Genomic DNA, 10212 nt, shown 5'->3' with positions numbered 1-10212 from the left:
TAACATTGGAGCTGGGATAGTCTCTTATATAAATTATTCCAGAAGAGTTATATGTATGCAAAAAAATCAACTTTTCATGCATAACTTGGACTGTAAACAAAAATGAACTCAAAAAGATCATAACTCTATGTAAAACACCTACAAGAAAAGAGGATAAAATCTTTATTAATTTGGACTAAAGGAATACTAAATAGATACACCACCAAAAACATGATCCATAAAAGAAAAAAAAATGATAAATGTAGTATCTTCAAAATTTTTAAAAGGTCCTTCTCTTAAAAATGCACAGTTATGAAAATGGAAAAAGTTTCAAGCTAGAATATAATATTGGCAAATCTTGTATCAAATAAAGAAATTGTACCCACAATATATAAGGAATTCTCAAATTTGATTGTAAGAAATCAAACAATATAAAAAATAAGGGAAAAAATTGGACAGGCACTTGACCAGAGGAGATATGTGGATGCACATGTACATTTGCTCAGCTTATCATGAGGAAAATGAAAATTGAAAACAGAGTGATTGTTGGTGAAGATTTGGAAGAATTAAAACTCTCACACACTGCTGGTTGCAATGTAAAATATTACAACTACTTTTGAGAAGGCAGCTTCCCTTGTAGCTCAGTCATGACAGAATCTGTTTTCAGTGCAGGAGACCCGGGTTTGATTCCTGGGTTGGGAAGATCCCCTGGAGAAGAAAATGACAACCCACTCCAGTATTCTTGCCTAGAGAATCCCATGGACAGAGGAACCTGGAGGGCTACAGTCCATGAGGTCCCAATAGTTGGACACAACTTAGTGACTAAACCACCAAACTGGAGAATAGATCGATACCCAAGACAAATGACAGTACATGTCCATGCAAAAACTTGTACATAAGTGTTCATTAAAAACGTATTTCTAATAGACAAAACTGGAAATGATCCAATGCCAGTGTCAATCAACAAATGAATGGGCAAACATACAGTGGTATATCGATTCTCAGTTCAGTTCAGTAGCTCAGTCGTGTCCGATTCTTTGTGACCCCATGGACTGCAGCACACCAGGCCTCCCTGTCCATCTCTGAAAAAACCAAAACTTTAACTCACAGTATTCAAAAAATAGATGAATATCAAAATATTCAGAATAAGAGAAGCCAGAAAAAAGACTGTGTACCACATTAGTTCATTTATACTGATTTCTATAAAATGTAAACTTATTTATATTGACACAAAGCAGTTTAAAAAGCAGGAAAGGAAGTGTGGTGAATGGCACTCTAATTCTTAAAGATGTGACCCAGAAATGGCTCACAATTACTTTTGCTAACATTTTATCACTAAAATATAGCCGCATCTCATGTTAAGGGACAAGAGAGTGTAATCACGTGCCCAGAAGTGAAGAGAAACACAAACAGTTGTCAACTACATTATCAACTACCACACTCAAGTAACTCAAAATAAAATATTATATTGACTATCAAAGAAAGTTGGACACTTAATTGAACTGAGGTATGTAAGACAAGATACTCTTGAGGTGAAGGGGAAAAGATGATATCCTGTTGCATGCCATTCCTTTGGAAACTATCACCAAATTTAATTCTCTTTAATTGATTTTTTATCAGCTTTGTGTCTAATTCCAATATGGAGTGCTTTTTTAAAATAAGAATGTATATGTGTTTTTGTTTTAGTAGAAGGTGCATATTAACTTCCAATTAATTTTTAGCATGTTATGGTAGTTGCAAACTGAAGACAACAGGGAAGTTGAACAGGAAAATTCATGTTGGTAAACCTTGTTTTAAAAATCTATTTAGAAGTTGCCTTGAGATAGTATTTAGATTGCTATTCAAGCTAAGTTGAGAGCTTCCTCATCAGTGTCTTGCAGTCAGAGATGACTAAATTTAGAGACATGCCACTGGCTGCCTTAGGACAAATTTAACCAACTTCTATCATGTCACTGTCAGTATGCTGAAATCCACATGTGTATATTTTCTGATATTAGGCAGAAGCGAATATTACATTCAGAAAGAAGACTTTTCTACTTCTTTATGGTTGCATAATGTCCTGGCTATATTTGATGCTTAAGCTCCAATACACCTGTCACTGCACCTCACTGCTAACTCGGTGACAGAAGCCACGTGTTACCAACCAATATAACCCAATGTTGTCTTTTTCTAGTCATTATAAGTTAGACTCAGCATTAAAAGCCAGACACAGACTTATCTTGGACTGCTGCTGCTAAGTTGCTTCAGCCGTGTCCAACTCTGTGTGACCCCATAGACGGCAGCCCACCAGGCTCCCCCGTCCCTGGGATTCTCCAGACAAGAACACTGGAGTGGGTTGCCATTTCCTTCTCCTGTCTTGCACTAGTTGTCTCCAAATATGTACATCACTAACAAGTTTGATTTTATGATGTTGAAATGAGTATTGCATGGAAGTGCATCTTTGCATGGCATTTTCATTATTTGAAAATTATTAATATAATCTGTCTTGTTGGTCTTGAATACTTTACAGCCCCTGAACAGAAAAGATTAAAGATTCCAAGTTGGCTTGAATTCTTTTTTTTTTTTTAACTGTCTCAAAGGCATTTTTTTTTTTTTAAATCCTTCCTCCACAGTAAGGTAATGTTATTAAATAATCCAATCCATTCACAAAATGGCTCTCTGCATCTGCTCTGGTGTCTTCTGCCATATCACTGCATATTTATGCATGACTGAGATAAGATTTTCCTTAACATTGTTATTTCGATAACCTGAAGCTGTTCTGTTACCTCTGGGCTCTCATCCTCTCCTATTTATACAGTGAAACCCACGGCAAATAGGAAGAAGCTCAGTATCGGCTTCTCCCTCCATAACCCCCACTTCCTCCACTGCCTCCTGGACCATAGTTTCCTCCACCATATGGTCCCCCCACGTTCCTGCTGCCACCAAAATTTCCACTCTTCATTGGACCATAGTTAGAAGGTTGTTGGTTATAATTTCCAAAATCATTGTAATTTCCACTCCCGTAATTTCCTCCTCCATAGTTGTCATAACCACCTCCGTAGTCCCCACCCTGGTTGCCATATCCAGGTCCTCTACCACCATATCCTCCCCTTCCTCCTCCATAACCAGGGCTACCTCCAAAACTGCCACCTCCAGGTCCTCCTCCATACCCATTATAGCCATCCCCAAATCCACAGCCACTTCCATATCCATCAGATCCTCCTCTAAAGTTACTTCCTGGTCCTGGTCCAAAATTCCCACCGCCACCACGAGAATCTCCAAAACCAAAGTTGCCTCCTCTTCCACTTCTAGAACTTTGGACTTCCTGCATTTCTTGTCTAGACAAAGCCTTTCTTACTTCTGCATTATGACCATTGATAGTATGGTATTTTTGCAACACAATCCTATCCACAGGATCATGGTCATCAAAAGTAACAAATCCAAAGCCTCTTTTCTTTCCAGACTGCCTGTCAGTAATTATCTCAATGGTATCAATTTTTCCATATTCCTCAAAGTAATCTCTAAGATGATGTTCTTCAGTATCTTCCTTAATTCCACCAACAAACAGCTTCTTCACAGTTACATGAGCCCCTGGCTTTCCAAATTCCTCTCTGGCAACAGCATGTTTTGGCTCAACCACTCTCCCATCAATTGAATGAGGTCTTGCAGCCATGGCAGCATCAACTTCAGCCATGGAAGAAAAAGTCACAAAACCAAATCCTCTTGATCTTTTGCTTGCAGGATCCCTCATTACCACACAATCTGTAAGTTTTCCCCATTGCTCGTAGTAGTTCCTTAAACTTTCTTCTGTAGTTTCAAAGCTCAAGCCACCAATAAAGAGTTTACAGAATTGTTCCTTTTCTCTCTTTTTCCTCTCCAAAGGAACAGTTTCTAAAGTTTTCTCCATCGCGAACTCAGTCGCTTCAGCCCGATTTCCCGCAGCCGAGCGAGATGAGAGAGAGCTCTGCGGACAAACACGAACCGGACTCGTCCTGTCGCTGTAGTGAGAACTGCCGCTGCTCGAGAAACAACACCGCCAGAACACCTCCACTCCAGACCGGGCGCTGCTGCTACTGCCGCTAGAGCCGCTGCCGCCGCTTTTCTAGAACCTTCCCCCGACTAACGCGTCTTCCCCTACGTCAGGCCGTTGCGTAAATGTCCTAACTACCGCCAATGGCGGGAACGCTCTACGACCTCCTAGCGCCAAGTGCGTGCCCCTCTCCCTTTAAGGCCAGCACTGGTGCTGGACGTCAGTTGCGTAAAAGGGCTCTGTAAATTGCGGAAGGCTCGAGTCCTGCGTATTTCTGTCTCGGAATGGGGCCTGCCCCCGCAGGGCAGGTGAGAAACAGTCGCGCAGTTTGAAATGAACGCTGTTGGGAGGAGCTTAATCCTCAACCCAAAGGTCCAGCCCCCTCAACCCAGGAGGTGGTCCTTACAGCAACGCTTCGATAGCTTTTCCCTGGCCCCCAGTTTAGAAAAATCTTTGTAGCCTCTTCCACTGTGTTTTCCCTCCCCCACCTTCTCCTATCCTCCCCTCTCTGCGCGGAGAACCGACTGGCCCCTTCTGAAAACACCCAAAGCGACTTCTAGTCAACAAATTACACTTAACGATCCAGCACCCTAACCCTGGCCAATGTTTTTGGGGTCCACATTTCGGGTAGTCGAAAGTGGTGCTCCTTCTTAGTTCCCAATTCCTCCCACCCACCCCCAGCGTTTGGAGTCTGGCTTGAATTCTTAATGACTAATTTCCTCATCCTTACATCGGAGAAGGCAATGGCAAGCCACTCCAGTACTCTTGCCTAGAAAATCCCATGGACGGAGGGGCCTGATGGGCTGCAGTCCATGGGGCTGCGAAGAGTCGGACGCGACTGAGTGACTTCACTTTCACTTTTCACTTTCACACATTGGAGAAGGAAATGGCAACCCACTCCAGTGTTCTCGCCTGGAGAATCCCAGGGACGGGGGAGCCTGGTGGGCTGCCCTCTATGGGGTCGCACAGAGTCGGACACGACTGAAGTGACTTAGCAGCAGCACATTGGTGCTAGGATTATATAATTAAATTATTAATTATTGGAGTTGGAATATACCTTAAAAGAAAAAAAAGTGTAAAAAATAAGCAGAGTTTATGCTTTACTGTTATGTGCTTTTTGTAATTCATCAAGTAGGTCTAATTATTCTCATTTTACACTTGGAAGAATTGTGTTTAGTATATGCAAATTTTGGATTAGAATTCAGAATTTCCATTTTCTAGGTTTTATAAATGTCATTCATTTCAGAGAGCTATTATATTAAAGAGTAAATACAATTATACACCTAACTCCTTCTGTTCAATATGAGAAAGCCAGGGCTGAAAAACTAAGTGATTTTATAAAGCTTAAATAGATAGCCTGGGTGGCTCAGTGGTAAAGAATCCACCTGCTAATACAGGAGACGTGGGCTTGATCCTTGAGTTGGGAAGATCCCCTGGAGGAGGAAATGGCAACCCACTCCAGTATTCTTACCTTGGAAATTCCGTGGGAAAAGGACCTGGCTGGCTACAGTTCATGGGGTCACAAACAAGTTGGACAGGACATAGCAATTAAACCACAACCACAACAAAATAAATGAGTATCTTGCATTCCAGATAAATATGTCTTGAAAAGAAATCAGTATCCTAGCTAGTGTATTCTTCTCAGAGTCACACCTCTATCAGTTGCCCATCACTTAATATTATCTGAGCATCTACCACCTGTGAGACTCTTGGCATTCCATCCTGCAAAAACACAGTCTCTTTGTACATTAAGTTTACAGCTTGAAGAGAAGACTTAGTAAAAACAAATTAAATATCATTTCAGATGGCTATAAGTGATATGAAGAGAAACAAAGAAGACTCTCCAAAGAGGTAATATTTGAGTAGAGGAGAGTAATAAAAACTGTCCTACCATGAAGAAAGATGCAGGAAAGGAATTTTAGAGACGAAAGAAAATTCATACCCCTAGCTTACATGTGTTATAAAAATCCATATTTTCATATATGTTATAAAAAACTGATCCTCAAATGAATTCATCCCCCCTAATACACATGCTCAACAGACACACATGCTGAGCCGTAGTGTTTTTATTTGTGAGGTAGTTATATATGTTTGTGTATGTGTATTTTATTTAGCATACTATATGGAGTATCTTCACTGGAATATTTACATTATAACAAGTCAAAATTTTATTTTTGTATTGGCATTAAAGTAGCATTTTTTTCTGATCTAAATTTCAAAAGTATCAATGCTGAAATCAAACCTTCAACAATTCTAACATCTTAAAACTTAGAATCTGGGATTTTTTGGAAAATTTTCTATTTAACAGAATTCAAGCCAGATAAATTTCCAATTATTTCATAGAGAGAAATTATAATATCTTTGAGTTAAGATTAATTTGGAAAATAGGAAATTTTTTCTTATAAGTTATTGTTCATCCAGTTCTTGGTACATAGTATTAGACACAATTGCTGACTAAATTAGGAAATTATGATTAATCCAATTTTAGCATGATTTGATGAAATTAGGTGATTATATATGATATTTATATACATATATAGAATCTATAATAAATATATACAAAATCTTTGCATAAAATTAGATAGATACAATATCACAACACTGAAATACTCTAGGAAAAGTGGTAAGTTGATATTTGGGACAACATACTAAAAATATTGGATTTCTCTGGTGGCTCAGTGGTAAAGAATCCACCTGCCAGTGCAGGAGACAAGGTTTGACCCCTGGGTCCACAAGATCCCCCAGAGGAAAAAATGGCAACCCACTCCAATAGTCTTGCCTGGAAAATCCCATGGACAGAGGAGCCTGGTGGGTTACAGTCCATGGGGTCACAAATAGTCAGACACAACTTAGTGACTAGACAACAACTCCTATTAATATATGTAATAAAGTTTGTCCTAAAGTGTCTGCCACATCCTAATGCTTAAAGCTCCATAGGGATGGTTTTTGAGTATATATAAAGGTAATGGACAGGGAGGCCTGGCGTGCTGTGATTCATGGGGTTGCAAAGAGTCAGACACGACTGAGTGACTGAACTGAACTGAACTGAAAGGAAAGATAGCACAAGAAAAGGACAAAATACTGGGACAAATGATCGATATAGGTTTTGGAAATATTCAAGAACCAAGAAAAAAAAAAAAGGTTCTTTACACATCCATCTGCCTTTAGGCAAAGGGTCTGAACAGATTTCTCAAAACCCATTTGAGCTATTTGATTCCTTTCATCAAGTAATGGCATGAGACATCATCATTTCCATTCACTTCTGTAAAACAATTTACTGAATATAATGCTCAGTGACATTTTCAAACTGGGCATTCTGAACACTTTTCTTGCTTTTTCTGTCTTCTGTCTTTCTGGCTACCTTTACCATGTCTCTGAATGTACTGTTGTTTTTCTGAATTGGCACTATTTTAGCCTATTATGTTCCCATTAGATTCCAGGTAAAATTATTTGCTAATGGGTACATGACTGAACTCAATTTTATTAATTTTCGGTCTGTTCCCACAAAAAAGGAATATATTATCTCTATTGTAGCCCAAGTCTTAGCTTTTGACAGTAAAGTAAATAACTTCATAACTGTTCTTTGCACAGACCTAAACAATCTGTCCTTTTCTAAACATCTGACCTGAATATTAGATCACATAAATGTTAATAATTGACATAATTGGGTTGTTCATAATTTCTGTTTCTTCCTGGTTCAGTCTTCAAAAATAGAGATTTTCTAAGACTATCCATTTCTTCCAGGTTATCCACTTTATTGCTATATAGTTTCTCATAATAGTTCCTTATAATCCTTTGTATTTCTGCATTGTCTATTGTAACCTCTCCCTTTTCAGTTCTAATGTTGTTGATTTGATTCTTCTCTCTTTTTCTTGATGAGTCTGGCTAAAGGTTTGTCAATTTTGTTTACCTTCTCAAAGAACCAGCTTTTAGTTTTATTAATCTTTACTTTGTTTCTTTCATTTATTTTTCATTTACTTCTCTAATCTTTATGATTTCCTTCCTTCTGCTAACTTTGGGGGATTTTCTGTTCTTCTTTTTCTAATTGTTTTAGGTGTTAGGTTGTCTATTCGATATTTTTCTTATTTCCTGAGGTAGGGTTATATTGCTATCAACTTCCCTCTTAGAACTGTTTTTGCGGCAGTCCATAGATTTTGAGTTATTTATGTCTTTGTATTGCACACGTTGTCCTTACTTTCTAAAAACTTTTGCTATCCTTTTTTTACCTGTCAAGTGTCTACTCTTTTTTCAACTCCTGCGGGTCAAGTGTTCCTTCCTATGTGTACCTCATTCATCCTGACAGGGTAACAGAGTTATTCATTACTCTGGTACTTTGTATGCATCTCTATCATACACCTTATCACAAATTTGACTTTGTCCTATGCGAAACTAGTATTCCCAAAGTACACTGTGAACTTCATAAGAACAGTGAGTGTAATTTAAGCATAGTTATATCATTATCACTTGACTAGGCAGCAGTTAGTGTATCACCTTTCCTCTGTCACCAATATCACTCAGTCCAGGTGAGCCAAAACTGCACTTTATAAGACCTCTGTAGCCCCAAGCCTCATTACATGACACAAAAACCTCCAGTACAGATAAACTTCACGTAAAGTCAACTTTACGTGAAGTTTATCTGTAAAAATCAAGTGGCATCATTTAGTATTCCCATTCTCTGCTCTACTGAACGTTAATTTTAACTGGGAAACTGAAAAATATACTAATGTTCAGACATTACTTGTGTCAGTAAACTGCTAAAATGGAAGGTCCAGCCCTGGGGAAAATTAGCATCTTGGGCAGGGCTCATTTACACCACATTCTTTTATCACATGAAACCATACATTTGCAGACATATTTGCCTCCTGAAGCCAATCTACTGGTTTGGCTATCTGGAGACTGTCAAGAAGGAAAACCTTTCCTCTACCTTCTTAGGTTCGGTCTGTAGGAGCTTTTGAATTACAGTTAGAAGAGTTAAATGGAGTAAAAAGGCTTAATTGTATGATGTGATAGCTAATGAAAAATCTAGTAGTTCACTAAATAGTTAAGATCTGAGGCTTATGCACTTAACTTGGAAAGAGAGGTGTGAAAAGAAAACTTTTATGAGAAAAAGCAAATATGTCTCTTTAGGAAAGAAAAATAGATTTTAGATGAACAAATAGGAGATGAGAAAGTTTGTGACAATGTTTGTTTATGCAAGTGAGAGTAGTCTTTCTTCATGGCCATGAAACTCACCAGAGATAAGATTTATGGTAGGTTTATTCTTCTTGCTTTCAAATTGTGGTACAGGAGAAGACTCTTGAAAGTCCCTTGGACAACAAGGTGATCAAACCAGTCAATGCTAAAGGAAATAAAACCTGAATATTCACTGGAAAGACTGATGCTGAAGTGCCAATGCTTTGGCCACCTGATGTGAAGAGCTGACTCATTGAAAAAGAGCCTGATGCTGGGAAAGATTGAAGGCAGGAGGAGAAGAGGATTACATAGGATGAGATGGTTGGATGGTATCACTGACTCAATGGGCATGAGTTTGAGCAAACCCAGGGAGGTAGTGAAGGACGGGAAACCTGGTGTGCTCCAGTCCAGGGGATTGCAAAGAGTCAGGCATGACTTAGTGACTGAAAAACAAAAACAAAACTCTTCCTGATCTTCCCAGATAGAATGCTGGGAAGACCAAACTGAGATCTGGCTGCTCACCACTCAGAAACCATTAAACGGGCCAGGTTGGTGGAAAGGAACTTTTGCTTTAGTTTGGTTGGTAACAAGCAAACTGGGAGGGCGTGGGGAGGGTGACATCTCTCTAAAGGCTGACTTCCCACCATTGACAATCAAGGTGCAGCAGCTTTTATAGGTCGAGGAAGGGGGCTACATAGAACACAGTCAGCTCTGACAGTCATCTTGAAATTGGTCAGCAGTTGTCCGATTAGCGTCACCTTGGTTGTTTTAGGTATGGTTAATCTTTAGTTCCAGGATTAGTTTGTTTCTATTTCCTGAGGCCAGTTCTTGGAATTGTGGCAGCTTATGTCATAGCTACAGTCTGATCATCAGGTAGTTAACCTCTTCACCTGGTAGGGCTTTCAGTATCTATAAAATAGCTCACAGGATATGACTCAGAATATTATCCGTAGCCCTTTAGAAAGAACTAAAGTCCTTGACTCTACTTATTTTAGTCTCTTTTGACCCATTTATTTTATTTCTATATGCTCTCACTTCTCTGATTAAACTTA

The 10212-nt window shown here is 39.0% G+C and overlaps 1 protein-coding gene across 2 annotated transcripts; it reads right to left on the bottom strand.

Annotated features, from left to right (window-relative positions):
* Positions 1-2552: 2552 nt before the first annotated feature.
* On the bottom strand, positions 2553-4071 carry LOC129561170 (heterogeneous nuclear ribonucleoproteins A2/B1-like). 2 transcript variants are annotated; one of them, XM_055433613.2, is made up of 2 exons: positions 3109-4070; positions 2553-2988 (listed from the first exon to the last, which is right to left on the bottom strand). In XM_055433613.2, exons 1-2 carry the CDS (start codon positions 3863-3865, stop codon positions 2804-2806), a joined length of 942 nt encoding a protein of 313 aa, XP_055289588.1. In that variant the 5' UTR covers positions 3866-4070; the 3' UTR covers positions 2553-2803. The 2 variants fall into 2 exon arrangements, with proteins under 2 accessions (XP_055289588.1, XP_055289587.1); XM_055433612.2 differs by having other exon boundaries at positions 2553-4071.
* Between the last annotated feature and the right edge of the window lie 6141 nt (positions 4072-10212).

This window comes from Moschus berezovskii, chromosome 10 (genome assembly GCF_049115385.1).
Source record: "Moschus berezovskii isolate FMDL1 chromosome 10, NW_MosBer_1.0, whole genome shotgun sequence".
Taxonomy (NCBI): Eukaryota; Metazoa; Chordata; class Mammalia; order Artiodactyla; family Moschidae; genus Moschus; species Moschus berezovskii.
The sequence above is the reverse complement of the archived record's forward strand: the minus strand, read 5'-3'. Positions and strand labels throughout refer to the sequence as shown.

Coding starts and splice junctions, on each gene's coding strand:
- LOC129561170 (XM_055433612.2), bottom strand. CDS start 3,865: ATGGAGAAAACTTTAGAAACTGTTCCTTTGGAGAGGAAAAAGAGAGAA.